At 36.9% G+C, this 21,975-nt stretch overlaps 2 protein-coding genes across 5 annotated transcripts in view; both read left to right on the forward strand.

Moving 5' to 3' along the window:
• Nucleotides 1-14,509, forward strand: part of NMU (neuromedin U) — a 30,177-nt gene extending 15,668 nt beyond the window's left edge. The window contains exons 4-10 of one of the 4 annotated variants that reach the window (XM_034671825.1): nucleotides 2,379-2,438; nucleotides 4,389-4,418; nucleotides 4,516-4,566; nucleotides 6,182-6,229; nucleotides 9,497-9,550; nucleotides 10,811-10,850; nucleotides 14,391-14,509. In XM_034671825.1, coding sequence (XP_034527716.1) covers nucleotides 2,379-2,438; nucleotides 4,389-4,418; nucleotides 4,516-4,566; nucleotides 6,182-6,229; nucleotides 9,497-9,550; nucleotides 10,811-10,846 — 279 coding nt within the window. In that variant the 3' untranslated portion in view covers nucleotides 10,847-10,850; nucleotides 14,391-14,509. Of the gene's footprint in view, nucleotides 1-2,378; nucleotides 2,439-4,388; nucleotides 4,419-4,515; nucleotides 4,567-6,154; nucleotides 6,230-9,496; nucleotides 9,551-10,810; nucleotides 10,851-14,390 lie in introns of all 4 variants that reach the window. The other 3 variants (XM_034671824.1, XM_034671826.1, XM_034671827.1) reach the window with 3 other exon arrangements.
• Nucleotides 14,510-16,127: 1,618 nt separating this feature from the next.
• PDCL2 (phosducin like 2) overlaps nucleotides 16,128-21,975 on the forward strand; it is a 47,485-nt gene continuing 41,637 nt past the window's right edge. The window contains exon 1 of the mRNA XM_019799799.2: nucleotides 16,128-16,311. Coding sequence (XP_019655358.1) covers nucleotides 16,306-16,311 — 6 coding nt within the window. The 5' untranslated portion in view covers nucleotides 16,128-16,305. The remainder of the gene's footprint in view (nucleotides 16,312-21,975) is intronic.

Below are 21,975 nucleotides of genomic sequence, written 5' to 3' on the forward strand. Positions count from 1 at the left end.
CCCAGGTGCAGAAGCAGCCTTGTGCAGGGCTATATTCCTCCTGCCTCGTGCGCGGAGCTCGTGGCATGAAATGGAAAAGCGAGACCAGGATCACAATAGATGACATTTATGATTTGTATCTCAAGTTGCTGGACGAACACCGATGGCTGTGTAACAGGAAGGATGGTAGCCAGCGTATGAACTTCTGCGTTGTATTTAAAATTCACGAACACCCTCAGAATCATTTCATTTCTTCAGTACTAAAAGGATGAATTTAAAGCACTCATCTAGACACCATGAAGCCAGACGAAGCTTTTACTGGATTTGGCGACTGTGCACTTTTTGAGGAGAGCTTTGGTAAATTTACTATGGAATCGTTTACATTTACTGATACAACTTTTAAAAATCATTACTTTTCACATTAACTATAATTTTATTATTTATGTGATTATCCAAACATTCACATATGAAACACTCACGTTCAAAACATTTTTACCAAAGAGGAAAGAAAGGATCTTTAAGGTCCACAAATAAAAAAGAAAATATTAAAAACTTAGTATAAGAAAAATCCTTAAAGAATAGTTGTAGTTCAGAGAATAATGACTTCATGAGAAGAGTGGCCGGAGAAAATGCAACATGTTTTGAAACTTTTTCCGTCAAACTTCAGTCTTGTTGCCAAGCCTCGTCCGGCTTCAAAGCTGTGTTCTCAGGAGACACTGAATTTATTCTGTGTGTTAAGAGACACATGACATCACTAGATATTTTCTTCTTATTGTTTTGTATTTTACAGCATTTCTAGATGGGCCATAAAAGGAGGTTTCAGGAATTTGTTTCCAGATTTTTATGCGGTGACCTATGTACCCAGCCCTGATGGGAAAAAGTGGGAGGGAGTATATCAGTGTTACTCTTTCTCTCATCCAACCCCACAGCCATAGGCTTAACAGTCAGTGCCAAGGAAATACAGGAATGTAGACGGCTGAGATCCACACTGGACCAACTACTGGCTGCTTCCTTCACACACGAAAGATATCACAGTCGTGTTTTAAGGACAGTATGCGAATTATTGAAACACTTATAAATAGGAGCCCTTTCATATTATTCCTATATATCCCCACAATCTGCATGGCAGGCACACAAATGGACGAGAACAAAGCGGACCTCTGATGTGCTGGGGGGATGCTCAGAGAAGCCGGTGCACACAAATGGACGAGAACAAAGCGGACTTCTGATGCTCTGGGGGAATGCTCAGAGAAGCCAGTTTGGGTCTCTGTCTGGATCCCTAGCTACAACCCACCCTGTAAACACATTCTGCTCTTCCAAACAATCCTGTATGGCATGTCTTCTAAATTAAGAGTCACTGCCGTTGTAAACCCAGCTTTACAGGCCACACATTCTTTAATGCTATTATTGTCAACTAATTGCTATGTACCTGGCACTGTGCTAAGAGCTCTACCTAAACTTAATCCTTCCAAGAACTCTCCGAGGCGATGTTGTCATCGCCAACTTGCAGCTGAAGACACCGAAGTTTGGAGAGGTTAGGTAACCAGCCCAGGGTGGCACAGCCGAAGAGCAGAACTGGAACTTGCGCTGCTTCTGAGTTGCACGCGGCTCCGCTCTACAGCCCATGTTTTTAACGACTAATGCTATCACCCCCCACCCTCAGCACTGTTCCCGCTCCTCTGTACTTCTATGCATTTATTAAGGAATCAATTGTTCATGGTGCTAGTGTGCTCAATTCTGTGCAAAGCAGGTTTCGCCCCTGCTTGTCCATTTGTGTTACTTCTCACCACACCCAGCTGGCTCCTAACCACAGGGAGCCCTGCCCTACTTCTGTGCTCAGATGCTTTGAAAAACCTGATCCTGGGGTGTGCAGTCAGCAGCCTGGAAGGGTGGTAACCCAGGTTAGGTGCACCGTGTGCGGCTTCCTCCCCTCCAACTCCCATTGTTTGTGAGCCACGGCAGGATTTTCAAATTAGCCAATAATGAGTAATATTCTGCGAGGCTCACATCTTTGGCATGTAGATTCAAACTCTGCTACAAGCTGGAAAGAATAATCCCTCTTTTGGCCCTGTTCTGGTTTCTCTCAGTCGTAGAATTTCATGGGCCCTGAGCAAGTACTGAGAACTATGTATCTGGACCACAGCGGAAGCCTTAATCCACGCATATGTCCAGCATATAACATTCTCCCCTCTGGTCACAAGGAAGGTTTTACTTTCAGGAGCCAAGTTTTTGTCATGAGAGAAACCAATGGATTCCTACAGAGTTTTAATGGGACACAAGAAGGATTCTATTCTGGGTATTTGAAATATCCTTGTGCTCCTAACATTCGGCAGTTCTATCTTCCACGTCAGTGTTGTGAAAGCAAAAGCTTGTCCTATGTATCTTCTTATCTTCATTAGGCATCCAATGCATTGGAGGAGCTTTGCATCACAATTATGGGGATTCCACCAAAGCCCCAGGTAAGGTTGAAATAGTGTTTTATTTATAGGCAAAAAATTGCTCAGTGATACCTTGGAATTCCTTCTGGAAGAAAACATGCCCAATTTAGGAAGCATTTCTTGAAGAGCTAAAAGAGCCTAAGTTGATTTTGGATAAGAAACAAATACTTCAGCTTCTCAGATGTCTGAGAATTTGGCGTCAATAATAATGGAGTTTACAATCATCTAATTGGAAAATCATATGCTCCCCTCATAAGATGTATTTTAGTTCTGATGAGAGAAATTTGGGGTCATTTTGGCTCTTTTTCTCTTCCTAACTTATACTACAATTGGAGAACAGATGTGTCTCAACTTAGAGGTTAAAACATTGTACTTTGTTAGAGAGAATATGAAAAAGGCAAACTATACTGTCAACATCAGTTTGAAAATTATATTCTTACTGAGACACCTGGGTGGCTCAGTCGGTTAAGCATCGGACTCTTGATTTCAGCTTTGGTCATGATCTCAGGGTTGTGAGATTGAGCCCTACATTGGGCTCCTCGCTGGGTGTGGAGCTTGCTTAAGATTCTCTCTCTCCCTCTGCCCCTCCTGTCCCCTCCTCACACTCTCTTTCTCTCATAAATAAATAAGAAAGAAAGAAAGAAAGAAAGAAAGAAAGAAAGAAAGAAAGAAAAGAAAAAAGAAAAGAAAAGAAAAGAGAAGAAAATTATGTTCTTAGTGTGATGTCTTGGTTTCTTATTAAAATTATTTGATTCTTCTAGGAGAACTTTTTGTCCTGGAATGAGGATAAGTAAGAACTTGAAAAATAGCATAATGCACTGTGCCTCAGACTGTATTCTGTATCCTATAGATGAACTTATTTTAAAACTACTTTATTAAGGATAAGAGCCACAGATTTAGAATTACATTTTTCATTAACAATTCTATCTAACTATGATCATTGGTGCATTCTGACTTACACCTTTCACATACAATAATTCAAAGAAATCTTGATATTTTAAAAGCATAAATGTTTCTGAAACTAAAATAAGTGTTTACAACTGTATTGTTTTTAGTGTTTTTAGTGGTGTTATTTTCCAAAACACTTAATTGACTTTTTTTCTTACTAAGATGAAAGAAATGAGGGGCGCCTGGGTGGCACAGCGGTTAAGCATCTGGCCTTCGGCTCAGGGCGTGATCCCGGCGTTATGGGATCGAGCCCCACATCAGGCTCCTCTGCTATGAGCCTGCTTCTTCCTCTCCCACTCCCCCTGCATGTGTTCCCTCTCTCGCTGGCTGTCTCTATCTCTGTCGAATAAATAAAAATTAAAAAAAAAAACTTTTAAAAAAAAATAAAAAAAAAATTGATTATTTTGGTAGTAGAAATTGCATATCTACTTATTCTTTTGAATTGTGTTTCTATGGTTTTTTTNCAGTGGTGTTTACCCATGAGATTATTTTTGTATTAAAAGCAAACGAGAGCAAAAAAGAACAACAAAAAGGAATGCTATGACTCATTCTTAATGAAATAGACTTTTGGAGGGAGAGAGGAATATAGAAAAGTTTATGGAAAAAAAAAATAACTCATAATCTTATTATTTAGTGGGAACAGCTACAGGATTTTGATGTGATTCCTTATAGCCGTTTTCTCTCAGTAGTCTATCGTGTGATCATATCATAATTTCCCATTGAACTATGAGGATGCTTCCGATTTTATTATTTACTTATAAACAGTATTTATTTAGTTTGCGATTTATTTTTAGAGCAATATATGCTTAACCAATTTCATTCTTATACTTTACATATAACATATGTGTCACATATTTTTAAAAATTATAATTAATTTTATAATGTAAACTTTATACTACATATATTATAGTATATGAATATAAAATATACTACAATAACATAATATAATATTTTATATATTATATATTATAATTTTATAATATGTTATATATAATATGATATTTATTTCTCTTTTTTCAACAGGAAACAGATGAAAAAGATAATACCAAAAGGGTAAGGTGATTTCCATAAATACATGTGCTAAAAAATAATAAAAGAAACCGGTAACCATCTATAGTAAATCTCACTACTTTTTTTTTTTTTTTAACAGTTCTTATTTCATTATTCGAAGACACGGAAGTTGGGCAATTCAAATGTTGTGGTAAGTTGTAGAATTACTTCTTATTAGTTACCACTGGTATTTTTTTTAAATCTGTTTTGCAGTTTATCTTAATAGAGCTAGATCAGAATTCATGTTTTTTCCTTTAAAAGTTTATATGTGGATAAACAAATGGAATTCAATATTTATTACACATTTAATTTATTTTATATCTTAATAACTACATGTACATTAAGTTTACTTATTCATTCATTCAACAATTATTTACTATCTATTATGTGCTAAGCACAAGTCTAGGTACTAGAAATACAGCAGTAAATAAAATAGAAAATTAAAAAAGAAATCCCTCCTGGTATGAAATTTACGTTCTAGATGACAAAAAAAAAAAGCACAAATGAGTAAAGCATATTGTTTTAGATATCAATTAGTACAAGAAAAAAACAGATTTAACCAAAGTCATTTTAAGAATTAGTTTTAAAAATGATTGCCAAAAATGTCATTAAATATAGCTAGAACTATCCACTTCTATTCCTCAGCTCTCTGTATTTGTAATTAGGCTTTTAATGTGAGAATTTACTAAGATTAGCCAGATACCAGTAACGTGAATTCAGTTCACTCCTAAATTGTGTGGTTTTCATGGTAGTTTTTCTCTTTATATGAATGGATTTTTTAAATGCTATTCTGGTGTTTCAATCGGGAATGCTTAGTAATTATTCGACTATAATGTTCCCTCTATGCTTGTGACTCACTCCCATGGACCAACTTAGGGAATGAGGAGCATAGTGTATTTTAAACATATGTGTACCTGTGAAAAGGTAACTACAATATAAACTCAGTTTTTAATGTTCGTCATATTGAATATTCTTATGTATGAGGAGTTGAATGTTAGGTTGAATTAGTTAACAAATAACCATTACATAGGGCTTAAAGTAATCCATTCAATAAATGAATTTAATATTTGTGAGAAGGTTCAATTCAAGCCATGCCTTTGAAATGAAACTGTATCAGGTAGCCACACGTCTCAAATGTACTTTCATTTTCTTCCACTTGACACCTTTACATTTTGAGAAAATGTATCTTAGTCACATTGTTCACGATCAATGACGCATCTGTCACTTTTTGTGTCCCCTGTTGTCTTGTCCCATATGTTCAGTTTTAAATATAATATATATTTTGTGAAGGAGATTCCCAGACGTGTGTCCAGAATAATCTTCCAGACAGACATTTTCATAGTGGAGAACTGATTCTCACAGAGTTGGTTTCATCTGTCCAAACCATTTTGCGTAAGTCTGGAAGCAGACAGCTTTTTGCCTCTCAGAGACATGGGCGGATGACTTATTTGCTGGCAGCTGGTGATGGAGCTGAGGCCCTAGAAAACTGTTTCTTCAGAGTAATGACAAGGATCCTAGCGTTGAGCCACCACATTTTATTCAATCTCTTGGCTTAGTCTCCACGTTCTTTGAAGTGCTCTCAAAGGGCTACATTACGTAACATCTTTCTTGATCTTTTTTATCTGGAGCAAGTAGGGTGGGTAAAACCAAAACCAAAACCAAACAGATAGGAAACCGTCTTTATGCCCAATGCCGAGAAGCTTCTGTGCTCATCACGTGTGTGTGTTCGTGTCTCTCAGTCGTCTGTCGTGCATCCCTTACTGCAGCTTGTGCCTCAACTGCATGAGAGAAGAATGAAGAGATTCAGACTGGACGTATGTAACACAAACTGCATGCTTGCTCTGCCACTCTTCGTGGGGCCGTTAATTCCCAGTTGTGGTGATTTATAAGACACTCTTTTTCAGGATAAGCCCGACATAAACACCCTCTGGAAGAGCATCTGTTTGCAGAAGTGTTTTCACTCAGCAAGAAGAGAATGGTTCCCCCGCCCCATAGGACTTCCCCTTGCATTCAAGCTGAAGGCAACGAGGGAGGCTGGGGTTACATTCCCTTCCAAGGGCCGTGACCCCCCCCAGTGAGGAAACCTATTCTTGGTTTAAGGAAAGGACACAGCAACATGCCTAGTCCTTAGGTAGGAACAGGAGAAAAGATGAAGGACAAGTATTGTTATCCCCCAGTTTACTAAAAGAGAAACAGCTCAGAATAAAGGTGTTTCCCCAAATCATACTAGTAAGTGAGATTAGAGATTACAGCAGAGTTTTCTGACTTCTAGTCTAGGCAAATATTTTTTTTTCACTATGCTGTCTTTTTATTGTCTAATCTTGGATACTTCTATTATTTCTTTAAAAGATTTTAAGTAATCTCTACAACCCAACATGGGGCTCCAACTTACAACCCTGAGATCAAGAGTTGCACACTCCACTGACTGAGCCAGCCAGGAGCCCCACATACTTCTATTATTTTATTGTTAGATTTTCCCTTAATTTAAGTACCATGTTAATTTTATTCTCAAAATACTACCAACAAACGGTCTTCAAATACTTTTTAAAAATGCATACAGTTTAGGCAAATAAATTCCTCAAAATTCATTTTTATGGTCACTATTTCCTTCCTAAGTTCTTCACATTCTTAAACTAAGCTTCCATCAGGAAAGACAATATCTGCTGCCAACTTGAATAAGAAATGTAAGAGGGGGGGCGCCTGGGTGGCTCAGTCGTTAAGCATCTGCCTTAGGCTCAGGGCGTGATCCCGGCGTTCTGGGATCAAGCCCCACGTCAGGCTCCTTGGTTGGGAGCCTGCTTCTTCCTCTCCCACTCCCCCTGCTTGTGTTCCCTCTTTCACTGGCTGTCTCTCTCTTGTCAAATAAATAAATAATCTAAAAAAAAAAAGAAAGAAAGAAAGAAAGAAATGTAAGAGGGACCGTAATAACCTCTCAAAATTTTAGGATTTCCAGTATGAAAAAAGGAAATCGAATTTGTTGTCAATAAACTTCCTAGAAGTAATATATGCTTTTTTGAATTAACTTTTACTTTCCGAAGACTTTGCTTGACTGATGAATAGTGTAAGATTTCAATTTACAGATGCAGTTTCTTAAAACACACCAACAAATTATTAGTTTACTCTATCACTTCAGTGTCATTGTTTACCAGAGCTAAACACTCATGTTGCGGCCAGTTTGGTACTTTGTCTGAATGTTCCACCTTGAGTGAGACTATATTTCCAGAAAACTAGCTGAATATGTAACCTCTGACTTAGCAGTCTATCCTGTTGGACAAATAACTCCTAAAAGTATTTTGCAACAAGCCAAGTTTCAAAGGAACCGATGAAAGAAAAGAATGTAAGACATGAACAGAAAAAAATTACAGTAGAGTGTTAGCTTTGCTGGGCCTAAGTCACCTAATTTTTAAAACAGATTTTTGAGGGTGAAATGTTTTGGGTTCCTAAAGAAAATGAGTTTCAGATCTTAGCGCTTTCAACACTTTTCTTAAATGTTCTTTGCTAGACATCTTCACTTCCATCCCCACATCTTTTTTTATCTCTACTTCCCAAATTCTTTCTCCAGTAATAAGACTAAAAACACCTGTCTGTTTGGACTTGAAAGTTTTAAAATTTGACACTATTTATGTAACATTTTTCCCTGCCTTTTTTTCTGTTTAATATAACATACATACTTTTCTAATATAAGCGTATAAATACATAGTTTTTATGTGTACATTTTAAAATATTAAGTAATTTGGGGAGTTTATAGTCAGGATGAGAATTAGGTACAAAATATTGAGAATTTAAGATATATTTCTTGTAAAGCAAGGATTTCAAAGTTTTTTTAAAAGTTTATTTATTTATGTTATCTCTACACCCAATGTGAGGCTCGAACTCATGACCCTGAGATAAGTCATATGCTCTTCCGACTGAGCCAACCAGGCACCCCAAATTAATATGGGATTTCAGAATTTTAATAGATGCCAGAGCCATTTCTTAGAATTTAAAAATTTGATTATACTTACATTATGTAATAATTTCAAAAGGCCTTGATGCCAAATTTCATGGTGATTGCCATCTTGATACTTACTATAAGAAGTAGTTGTTGAAAATAGGAAACCATAAGAACCTATTTTATGGAAACATAAAACATTAAATCTTTTCCATTGTTTATTTTTTTTTAAAGATTTTATTTATTTATTTATTTGACAGAGAGAGACAGCCAGCAAGAGAGGGAACACAAGCAGGGGGAGTGGGAGAGGAAGAAGCAGGCTCATAGCGGAGGAGCCTGATGTGGGGCTCGATCCCAGTACTCTGGGATCACACCCTGAGCTGAAGGCAGACGCTTAATGACTGAGCCACCCAGGCGCCCCTCTTTTCCATTGTTTAAAATGAAATGTTTTAAGAAAAGCACTTCAAAATATACCCATTATGAAAAATTAGTTTGTTCTTATTTGGTATTTTTTTCATGATCATTTCTGTGAATATGACTATATTTGGAAAATCTACTCAAGTCTCCTTGAATAAATATAGTTTACCAAAGTTGTCCCTCAATTTCAATTTCAGTTCCTATATAAATACAGTATATTTTAGCTCTGACATGATTCTATTTTATATTCTTTCCTGTTTCTGTGTTAGCACATACAATATGTATTTTAAGGAAACTATTTCATTGTAACAAAATGCTGAGAGGAGATTTTTAAGTACAGGTAATTATCTACGAATTGCCATTTCTCATTCCACTTACTGATGAATATACACACAACTGACAAACTTCCTAGAAGCTGTTATGTTGATAAGGAAATTATTTTACTATAAAAAAATTTTTAAGTGGGCTCTATCCCCAACATGGGACTCAAACTCATGACCCGCGATCAAGAGTTGCACGCTCCACCGCCTGAGTCAGCCAGCTGCTCCTAGGGAATTATTTTAAAATACAACATTCTGGTGATATTGCTAGGTGAAAAGGATTATTTATTGATAGGAATGATGTACTCAAGTCCTTGAGTTTAATTATGGTAGTTAAAAATAACTTGGAGCTTCACTAAGAATTTGCACTTATTTTTCCTGTTGATTTGTAATGCCCTCATTTTCTCTTCCAGGAAGAATTCCAAAGTCCTATTGCAAGCCAAGTTCGAAGACAGTTTTTGTTCCGGGTATGCAAATACCATATTTTTAAAAAAATCACTCAACATTAAAATTGAAAAATACCCTGACTGTGCATGTATTTACATTAAGTTTTTAAGTTTGTTTATAGATATTTGACATTAGGTGCTATAGTCTGAGATTCACTTCTTCCCCCACCGTATTGTTTTAATATTGTGGTGTCTCTGATCTTTTCTCTAATCCACTCCTCATGTTTGTAAATACCCCAAGTGACATTCACCTATTAAACAGTTTAGTTCTATAAAATTTCATGTGCAGGAAATAATAAATGTCTTCAAAATGCATTACTCCTTAAGTTCCAAGGAATCATTTACTAAATATTTGATTCAGGAGACTGGAAGAGTTATGACTATTTTCATAAGTTTTTAAAAGTGAAAGAATCAACTATTCTAGAGGCTGTAAGTAGACAAAACTTTGTAATTGCATTTAGTATTTTGTATGTCCAAATTGTGTACAAAATATGAGTTTCATTCTTTTTTTTAAGATTTTATTTATTCATTTGAGAGAAAGAGAGAGAGCTAGAGAGTGCACAAGCAGGGGGAGAGGCAGAAGCAGACTCCCCACTGAGCTGGGAGCCACAGGGTGGGACTCAGTCCCAGGACCCGGAGATCATGACCTGAGCGGGAGGCGGATGCTTAACCATCTGAGCCAGCCAAGCGCCCCTATGAGTTTCTTTCTAAGCAGCTTTACTTTCTATAATGTTTGTATCCTGACTACATTACCAGAGATTTTTTATTCATTCATTTAGCAACTTTAAAAAATTTCTCCTGGGTGCTGGGCAATGTTGCAAAGACTAGAAGCATACGGATAGATAGGATTCCATTCTTATGCTCTAAGAGTCTACAGCCTAATACTGAAAACTGACAAATAAACAAATACAAAATACTATGTTAAATGCACCTTCAATCCAGGCGCTGTGGTTTCTAAAAGAAAGGCATTTAACCAAGCCAGAGAGTGGAAGAGGTACAGAGAAGGCTTTAAGGGCTGAATTTGAAGAATCAACAGGAATTAGCCAGTGAAATAGTTAAGTAAGGAATTTCAACTTTATTGTTAGGCTAAAAAGAGCCATACAGTAAGATTTGCATTTTGGAAACTAATTCTAACAACAAATTGGAGAATGGATGGAAAGAAGAGCAAAACTAGGTAAAAGGAGAAATAAGAACTCCCACCGAAATCATTAGGTTGCTTTGTATGAAAGTTAACTTCACTCCTTAGTTACACTGATTTATTTCTTATTTCTTGTATTCTAGCCACGCAATGGAAGAAGGTCAGAAGGTTACATTTAAAATGGTATGTATTTCCCAATTCAACCCAGTTTGAAAATTTCTGTCATTTTCAGATATTCACAAATTAAACTATGCTCAGTATATTTCTATTACTTGATTGCATGTGTACATTAATGTTCTATATCCATTCACCGTTATGGGGCAGTGGGGGCTTTATATGAGGGAAAATGTCAGCATTTTAGGGCCAGATTTTCTTTGCCCATGTCGTGTGTTCTTCAGACTATGCCACAATAGTCCTCATTGGTTTTGTAGACATTTACCTTATCATTTATTGTGCAAGTAATATATCAGGGATTGTGTTCTTATTCTGGTAATAATTATTGTGTTAACCTCCACAATAATGGGCCAGAACTCACAGATTGAATGCATTTCTGTCTTCCAAGTGACCTGTATTCAAATATTCTTTATAAAAGCTGTGATTTACCACTTCTAGAGATCTAAGAAAATGTGGAAAGAAATGAGAGTGTGACTTTTACTTTGGGACCCACAGAGTTTCCACATCAAGGCTGGAGATAGAGTAGATATATGGGTGGCCCTACATAGTTAATAAATATGTTAATCCTAGTAGCTTATTAGCCTGTGAATTTTGAAATTAAACCCAAATGCAGATTGATAAATTTATACCACACAAATAAAAGTATGTTCTATTAACTTCATGTAATCTTAAATGCATATTCTATACTTAACATATTTTTGCAAATATTTTTTCATATCACTATCTCAACACTTAAATACAAAGTTCGCTTAAGAATGTTAAAATTCTTAGTATTTTCTCATAGAAACAAAAATCAAAATGCAGTATTTCTTTTCTTTTTTAAAGATTTTATTTATTTGACAGAGGAGATACAGCAAGAGAGGGAACACAAGCAGGCGGAGTGGGAGAGGGAGAAGCAGGCTTCCCCCTGGGCATGGAGCCCCATGCAGGGCTTGATCCCAGAGCCCTGGGATCATGACCTGAGCCAAAGGCAGACGCTTAACGACTGAGCCACCCAGGCACCCAAAATACACTATTTCTAACTAATGAAGATAATACCAAAATTCTTAGTATTTTCTCATAGAAACAAAAATCAAAATGCAGTATTTCTTTTCTTTTTTAAAGATTTTATTTATTTGACAGAGGAGATACAGCAAGAGAGGGAACACAAGCAGGCGGAGTGGGAGAGGGAGAAGCAGGCTTCCCCCTGGGCATGGAGCCCCATGCAGGGCTTGATCCCAGAGCCCTGGGATCATGACCTGAGCCAAAGGCAGACGCTTAACGACTGAGCCACCCAGGCACCCAAAATACACTATTTCTAACTAATGAAGATAATACCAAAAATCATACAATATCTAGAAAATAAAGAGATAATAAAAACACTGCATGTTAAAACTTATGGGCCTCTGCCAAAGCCATATTCAGTGGAAAATCAAGGCTTTAAATGCTACCAAGCAAGAAAGAATGAGTGAATTAAGGATTTAGTTCAAAAAGTTAAAAAAGAACAAGGTGAACCTCAGGAGAGCAAAAGGGAGGAAATTATAAAATGAAAAATGAAATTAATAAATTGTAAAATAGTAAAATAGAAGAATTGGTAAAGCAAAATCCAATTGTTTGCAAAAAATAAAATGAACTAACCTAATCAGCCTACCCTAATCGAGGAAAAAAAAAAAGAGAGAGAATCCATAAATATACAAACATACAAATGAAAGTAAGGAAATTAAAACATATAGAGAAGAAATGGAAATCATAAGTCNACCTACCCTAATCGAGGAAAAAAAAAAAAGAGAGAGAATCCATAAATATACAAACATACAAATGAAAGTAAGGAAATTAAAACATATATAGAAGAAATGGAAATCATAAGTCAGTACTTTGCAAATCTCTGTGCCTATCAGTTTGAAAACATGAATAAAATGGAGGATTGTCTGGGAAAGTAGGTACTACCAAAATTGATGGCAGAAGAAAGAAAAAAAACCCTCTGAACAGACTAATGGCCATGGGGAAAAAATTGAAAGCATTATCTAGAAACTCCCCCCTCAAAAGTACTAGACCAATAGATTTTGAATTTTCATAGCTCAGAGATGGAAGAAAATCTCAAAATATTTTTTTATAAAGCCAGCAAATACTAATACCAAAACCTTATAAAAGTAATATAAAAAAAGAAACTGTAAGTCAATCCTATTTATAAATATCAATGCAAAATGTAAAGAAAATGTAAAGTAAATTGTATCCAGCAGTATATTTTTAAAATTATATAACTCCACAGAAGTGAATTGTATCAATGCATTGTATCAGCAAAATGTAAAGAAAATGTAAAGTAAATTGTATCCAGCAGTATATTTTTAAAATTATATAACTCCACAGAAGTGAACTTTGTTCCAACAACTCAGGGTGGTTCAACATTAGGAGGTCTATTAAAATATTTTCATTATTAGAAGAAAAATTACTTGTTCATCTCAAAACTCCACATCCGTGTCAGATGTTTTAAAAGAACATCTTATAGAAAGAGATGAATCTTTATTAACATTATTTATATAATGGTCTCAAAGTCAGTAGCAGTCTTGATAGTAAAACACTTTGGAGAATTTCTGTTAATGTTAGGAACAAAACAAGAATACTCCGTCACCTTTTATTTAATATAGTTCTTATACATTAGCCAACTCAGATAAGAAAGAAAGAAAAAAGACAAATATATTGAAAAAGTGAAGAAAAAATTTAATGTGCTCATGGGACATAATTAGGAACTTAAATTTTCAGGCTATATTTGGCATTAATTCCTGTTTCAGCAAAGGCCTGTTCACATCAGAAATATGAGCAAATATATTCTGAATTTTTTTCTTTTTTTAAGGAACTAAGAACAAAAGGATAATGGAAAAGAAGCTATCTTTTATAATATTACAAATGTAGAGACATTTATAAAATGTGAACAAAAAATAGTTTAATACTAAGTGGAAAAAAATGTCTGTACTTGTAACACCAAACTAAGCAGTAGAGTGCTCACAAATGTGAAATGGAATTTAATCTGTGATTTGGTTAATGTCGTAAAAACTTGTCCCTGAGGAAAATAGATTTATTTGGATTTTTTTCAAGATTAGGGCTTACACGGACTAAAAGATTTCATTTTATTTTGTCAATAGGAAAACATTTCAATAATGATTTTTTCTTTGTTTTTCTCATCTGAGGACTTATATTTATTTAGAAAATGGTTAGACATAAAATAGGGTGATTTAATTGCAAAACAAAAGGAAATAAATACATGAGGAGTAACTGCAACTTTTGAAATATTTTATTCGTATATCTTATTGACATCAATGAACTTTAGGAAACCACTTTTATATAGTTAAATACTATACAATTTTGGAAAATTCAAACATATAGAAGTGTTCTATCAGAGAGATATTAATAGCTAAAAATATACAGACTTAAGAATAGCTGAGAAATCTCTCTTATGTCAATTTTATCATATATGAAGAAATATTTATAGAAATGTCTATATACTAACATTACATACACACCTTCACATACTCACTTATACTTGACTCTAATTTAATTTTTCTTTTTATACAGGATACCAACCATTTTCCACAGAAGCAGCCCCAGGGAATGCAAAATGTTGACATTTTGTTTTCTTCTCAGAAACAATTCTTGCTAAACTTACCATGTTTGAGAATCCCTGTGTTGTAAACATTCTCAATAAAAGTTGGTTGAGATTATAAATGTTTAATTTGTTGACAATTTTAAAAGCATCTTAAAATGTTTTTTCTTATGTAATAAAGCTCTAAATAATGATGTTCCTTAGATCCTTGCAGCTTACGACAGTACTGTTGATCCTTGAACAACACGGGTTTAAACTGCAAGATCCACGTGTACATAGACTTTTTTCAAAAAATACAGTACAGTACTGTAAATGTATTTCCTCTTATTTTTTTAAAAAATATTTTATTTATTTGAGAGAGATAGCGCACACACACAAGGAAGGAGAGGGGCAGAGGGAGAAGCAGACTTCCTGCTGAGCCCTTTGCTGGGCTCATCCCAGGAACCAAGACCATGACCTGAGCTGAAATCAAGAGTCAAAGGAACGCTCAACTGACTGAGCAACCCAGGCACCACTGTTTCCTCTTATTATTTTGTTAATAACATTTTCTTCTCTCTAGCTTACTTTATGGTAAGAAAACAGCATAGAATACATATAACATACAACATATGTGCTCATTGACTATGTTATTAGTAAGGCTTCTGGTCAACAGTAGGGTATTAGCAGTTAAGTTTGGGGGATTTGACTGTGTGGGGGTCCTTCTAACCCCTGTGTTGTTCAGTGTGTACTGACACACGTGCTCTTTTTTTATTTTTATTAAAGGCACTCAGAAGAGAGTTGAGATTTAATGAGCTATATTTTAGTTCATCCTATTCGGATTTCATCAGTGACAAAATCACCAGCTCTTATAAATACCATAGTGTCCAGTAGCTAACTATCTTAGAATGTGACTAGCAACTAAAGCTACACTAGTTGGAGAATTTGTCCATGATCCATCCAAACAGTCCAAGAAGCAAGTTCTGATTTGTCTACCGTAGAAGAGATGTCTGATTGCTACAAACATATCAGGGGATTAGCTTTTTCTACCAACTGGTAGTGTTCAATTTATCTCAAAGTAAGTGCAGCGTCGGAAATTAAAATTGTGTCACTAAAAACATTTTTTCTTCTTTTCCAAATCCTATCAGTGTATCTCTGTGACCATGTATATAACCTTATTTGGTGATAATATCAAATGTTTTCCTCATGTTCCTAGCAGCTCCCAGTAAACATCCTTTCCTAACGTAACCACCAAGGAACCCGACTGTCTAGGTTTCCTACCTAAAGCCAGACAGAGCTCCTGTCTTCTAGGGCAGTGGGTTTTTAAGATGGGGGTGGAGAGCCATTTGAGAAGCTGATGAAAGCTCTGGTCCTAAACCCCCAATCCCTCCCCCCTCCAACCAACAAATGTACACATACACAAAATTATGTACCATTGGGGGCTGTGGGCTAGGGATCCCCTAAAATCCATCCAAATGTAGGAAACCCTCCTCAGGAGTGATGTCTCCCCAAAATTTTGTAATTTCTCCATGAAGACAGGACTCGGGGTTGAAGGGTGCCAGAGGCTCAGAAACCACTTGCTGATTTGGTGGTGGTGGAAAGAAGGGTGGGAAGAATGTGAGCGCCAGTTCTAGACTGTCAACAGGTGAGGCCCCACTTAGGATACAAGCGGCGGACCTGGTGCATCTGTACCCACAACAACCCCCAGGCCACGCCTCCACGTTGCCTGGCAACAGAGCTGCACCCAGCGCACAGGCATAGGAGGCCGTTGTTCTCCCCTCCCCCTCCCCTTGGGCGGTGGAAAGCGCTAGGCCTGGCTGGCCTCCGCCTGGAAGGAGACTTCGGTGTGAATCAGGAGTCCGTCGCCAGGGGCTGGAAGACGCCAGCACGCGAGGGGCGAAGGAGAACATCATGCAGGTGGGCACCCAGGGGAGTCCCGGCTGGGCCTAACAGTGCACCAAGGTGGAGGGCGGCCTACCATGGGTGGGTTCTAACATTTGTTCTGGTACAAGCTATATTTTGTGTGCGTCTCTGTCGAAGTTTGAGGGAAGTCCGAATTGGCTCCAGGAGAGCACCATTTTTCAACACTCAAGACTTCGGTTTGTCTCTGGGAGGAAGCATTCGGGGTTGTGGAGGATTGTGTGTCACGCCTGAGTCCTTGGAGCTCCACTGCTGCACTATTTCTGACTTGAGAAAGAGACCAGCAACTTTAGCCCAAGTGTAATTCCATTTAAGTATTCTGCTCCCCTACCTTAAAAAAAGATCAGAACGGAAACCTGGTAGTTGCATTGTTTTGAGAGAGACCAGCTGCCCTGGAGTTTCTCCTACCTGATCGCAAAAGCTGGTAGACTTCTGTTTATTCCTCAGATGGAGGCTCCTCTGTCTAAAGCTTCCTTATTAACCAGAAGCCTGTGCCTTTGTCTCTTCTTTTATCAGAGTAAAATTCTCACTTCCTGACTTTCTGAAACAGCTTCTTCATACCTGCTCCCCCAAATTAAAACCACTGTGATTTTTCTTGTTTTACATATTTTTATTTGCATATACTGTATAATTTACTAGGATATTTTGAACATAAGTTACATAAAATTTTTAATGGATAGCCCTTTTGTGTTAATAGATTCCTAGCAAGTACATTTTATCCAATCTGTAAAAACATTGCAGATTTCTCTGGACTTACACCTGCTCTTCAAGAAGTAGGCCAACAAATAATTGAGAGTGAAGTTAACAGCACATTAACCTTTGTTCATTTATTCATTGACTTATTCAACAGCCAGTTATTCAGTGTTTATGTTTAGTTATGGACTTATTCTAAAAGAGTTTACTATGGGGGAATAAGAGGGAGACAGATGTAACTATTTGTGATATGATAAAAGCCATAATATTTCAACAAATAGATTGTACCTATTTCTATCAGATATAATTTCATAGATAATTTCTAAAAGTGAAGGCAAGAATAGACTAGAGAGCATTTACTGTTAAATTCCATTGTAGTGAACTCCTAGATCAGTTACGGATACCATGGGAATGTGGTATCATGAATATCAAGAAAGACCATTTTAACAGGAAAGGAATGACAGTCTCTCCAGTTCTGCTTAAGAGATCAAACGATAAATATCCACTGAAATGAACAGCATGAAGCTTGTAGGTGACATTAGCTAGAGCACTTTTGAAAGTGTTGGAAGCAAACTTTGGAGTGGGTTTAAGAGTTAATGGGAGGTGACAATGGTTACAGCTTATGTAGACAATTGTTTCAGGAAGTTTAACTATGCAGGAAAAAAGAGAAGACGGTAGGGGATGTCAAAGGCAGAGGGAGTTTTTAAAAAGGTCGTGCTGGAATTTCTGATGATAGTGAGCTACTCCCCTGCTGCATACAAGTAAAAATGCGGGCTAACATGTAAAACATAGTTCCTTAAAAGCGTCAAAGGGATGACATGATGGTAAGAAACTATGAGACCAGAACTGAAGGGAAATTGGAAAGCCAGGTAAATGGATTTCCACAATCCCAAAGCCACTTTTACCCTGGAGGCATTAGCAGTCTGTGTTTTGATCCTGGGTATAATCACAGGGTGAGAAGGAACCAAAGCTGTATGGTCCACCAAAGGATGGAAGACTAATGGGAGTAGGAACAAGAGATAAACTCATGTCTAGGGGAACTCAGGGAGGGTTGTCTTGATGCTTAGTGGAACAGGGGAGAAAAAGAAAAGGAGTAATACCTGTCCCCAAGAAGTTGTGGCCCAAGGCAGCTCTCACACAGATTTTAACCTAAGGCGTATTGTCTGGGTGGTCGAGCAAGCCTCAAATTATGAATTTGATATATATTAGTTATATACTTAGTGCCCATAAATGCCTGGAAGAAATAAAAAACTCCTCTGTGTAGGGGTGCCTGGGTGGCTCAGTTGTTAACCGTCTGCCTTCTGCTCAGGGCGTGATCCCGGAGGCCTGGGATTGAGCCCCGCATTGGGCTCCTCTGGGGGAGCCTGCTTCTTCTGCTCCCACTCCCCATGCTTTTGTTCCCTCTCTCGCTGGCTGTCTCTCTCTCTGTCAAATAAATAAAATGTGTTTTTTAAAAAAAATTCCTCTGTGTAGGAAGATATCTTTATCTTAGGCCTCAAAGAATTCCCTCAGGTAAGTTCTCAAGGACAGCAAACAGAAATAATCAAAACTAACCAAGCACGCAAGGAAACAAGGCACCATGAACATGAACCAACAGAAGACTTTTGTTAGAATAATCAGAAACAGGTTATAAATTATGTTTATTAGTTTAAAAAAGTAAAAGACTAGTTGAAATTACCTGCAGGGAGTAGTGAGCTTAAAAATTTGATGAAGACATATCTATACACTACAATGAATAATCCAAAAGAAAATTAAGAAAGCAATTCCCTATATATTTGCATCAAAAAGAATAAAATATTTAGGATTAGGGATACCTGGGTGGCTCAGTCAGTTAAGTGTCTGCCTTTGGCACAGGTCATGATCCCAGGATCCTGGGATCGAGTCCCACATCAGGCTTCTTGCTTAGCTGGGAGCCTGCTTCTTCCTCTCCCTCTGCTGCTCCCCCTGTTTGTGTGCTCTCTCTTTCTCTCTGACAAATAAATAAGTAAATCTTTAAAAAAAAATAGAATAAAAAATAAAATATTTAGGAATAAAAATCCAAGAAGACAAAAGACTTGTACACTGAAAACTACAAAACACTGCTGAAAGAAATTAAAAAGACATAAATAAGTAGAAAACAACCCATGTTCATGGTTTGGAAGACTTTAATTGTTAATGTGTCAGTACTTCCCAAAACAATCTACAGATTCAGTGTAATCCCTATCAAAATCCCAATGACAGTTTTTGTAAAAATAGAAAAACCCATCTTAAACTTCATATGAAATCTTAGGAGACCCAAAATAGCTGAAACAGTCTTTTAAACAGTGAACAAAGTTGGAGGACCCAATTTCTGATTTCAAAATATACTACAAAGCAGCGGTAATCAAAAACATGTGGTACTGACAGAAAGACAGACATATAGACCAATGGAATAAATTAGAGAGCCCAGACAGAAACCCTCACTGGTCAAATGATCTGCAGCAAGCATGCCAAGACCATTCAAGTGAAAGGACAGCCTTTTGACAAATGGTGTTGGGAAAACTGGATATCCACATGCAAACGAATGAAGTTGGGCTTCTAACTCACATTATAAACAAAAATTAACTGAAAAAGGATCAAAGACCTAGATGTAAGAACAAAAACTATAGAACACTTAGAAGAAAACATAGAGGGAAATCGCTGTGATATTGGACTGGCAGTGATTTCTTGGATATGACACCAAAAACAAAGGCAAACGAAGAAAAAATATATAAATTGGACTTCATCAAAATTTAAAACTTTATGCATCAAAGGACATTGCTCTATCAATTGAGGAAAAATACAGACCACAGAATGGGAGAATATATTTGTAAATTATATATTTGATAAAAGATTTTAATATCCAGAATATATAAAGAACTCTTAAAATTCAATATCGAAAAGACTAATCAGTTAATAATAAGCATAGGAAAGGATGCTCCACGTCTATGTCATCAGGGAAATGTAAATTAAAACAATAAGAGACCACGACACACCTATCAGAATGGCCAAAAGCTGGAGCTCTGACAACACCAAATGCTGGCAAAGATGTGGAGCAACAGGGACTCTTGTTTATGGCTGGTGGGAATGCAAAGTAATGCATCCTTTGGAAGACAGTTTCTTATAAAATTATACATACTCTTACCATTCAATCCAGCAATCACATTCCTTAGTATTTACCCAAAAGAGCTAAAAACCTGCACATGGGTGTTAATAGTAGCTTTATTCATAATTGCCAAAGCCTGTAAGGAACCAAGATGTCTTTCAGTAGGTGAATGGATAAATAAACAAATGTGGTATATCCAGAAAATAGAACGTTATTTAGTGCTTAAAAAGAAATGAGTTATCAAGCCCTGAAAAGATATAGAGGAAAATTAAATGCATATTACTAAGTGAAAGAAGGCGATCTGAGAAGACCACAAACTGTATGATCCCAACTATATACCATTTTGGAAAACTATGGATACATTCAAAAGATCACAGGTTGAAAGGGGGGAAGGGATGAATAGGCAGAGCACAGAGGATTTTTAGCACAGGGAAAGTACACTGTATGATACCATAATGATGAATACGTGTCATCGTGCATTTTCCCAAACTCATAGAATATACACCCAGAGGGAACGAACAATATACACTCTAGACCTCGGGTGATTATGGTGTGCTGATGTAGGTTCACCACCTGTAACAAATGTGTCATTCCGATGGAGGATGTTGGTAATGGTGGAGGCTGTGCATGTGTGGGGCTGAAGGTATATTGGAAATCACTGTATCTTCCACTCAGTTTTGCTGTGAACCTAAAACTGCTTAAAAAATAAAGTTTTAATAAGAAAATTTTATTGCCGTTTTATTTTGGCTTTTTTAAAAATGTTGAACCACCATTTTATTTATCTCTTTGTTTATTTAAGATTTCATTTATTTGAGAGCGTGAGAGCAAGAGAGAGAGTGCAAGCAGGGGGGGCGACAGAGGGAGAGGAGCAAGTAAACTTCCTGCTGAGCAGGGAGCCCGACTTGGGGCTTGATCCCAGGACCCTGAGATCAGGACCCGAACCAAAGGCAGACTAAACCACCCAGGGGCCCCTTATTTTAGGTTTAAATGAGGAATTTGCTTTAAACAAAGGTGCCACTCTGGTGGAGGATGTTGATAATGGGAGAGGCTATGCATATGTGGGGACAAGGGTATATGGGAAATCTCTGTACACTTCTCTCAATTTTGTTGTAAACCTAAAACAGCTCTGAAACAATTGTCTTAGTAAAAAAAATTAATAAAAGGTTTTTAAAGATGGGCAAAGAACTTGAATATATATCTCTTCAAAGAAGATACACAAATGGCCGATAAGCACATAAAAAGATGCTCAGTATGATTAATCGGTAGAGAAGTATAAATCAAAATCACAGGGGTACCGAGCTAGCTCAGTTGGTAGAACACATGACTCTTGATCTCGGGGTTATGAGTTCAAGCCCCACATTGGGTATAGAGCTTATGTAAAAAAAATATATACATAAAAAATTAAAAAATAAAAATAAATAGGGGCACCTGGGTGGCATAGTAAGTTAAGCATCTGAATCTTAGTTTCGGCTAAGGTCGTGATCTCAAAGTCATGAGATTAAGCCCCATATCAAGCTCCATGCTCATCACAGAGTCTGCCTAGGATTCTGTCTCCTTTTCCCTCTGCCCCTCTGGCTTGTGCTCTCTGTCTCTCTCTCTCAAATAAATAAATAAATAAATATATAAATAAATAAATCTTAAAAAAAAAATCCAAATCACGACGAGAGACCACACTCACAGGATAATGATCAAAACAGAAAATGACAAATGTTGATGAGAATGTGGAGAAATTGAAACCCTTGTGCATTGCTGGTGAGAATGTAAAATAGCGCAACTGCTGTGGAAAACATTCCTCGAAAAGTTACACATAGAATTAACATATGATCCAGCAATTCCACTTTGAGGTATACAGTCAAAAGATTTGA

The sequence above is a fragment of the Ailuropoda melanoleuca genome, chromosome 11, assembly GCF_002007445.2.
Source record: "Ailuropoda melanoleuca isolate Jingjing chromosome 11, ASM200744v2, whole genome shotgun sequence".
In the NCBI taxonomy this organism is placed as follows: Eukaryota; Metazoa; Chordata; class Mammalia; order Carnivora; family Ursidae; genus Ailuropoda; species Ailuropoda melanoleuca.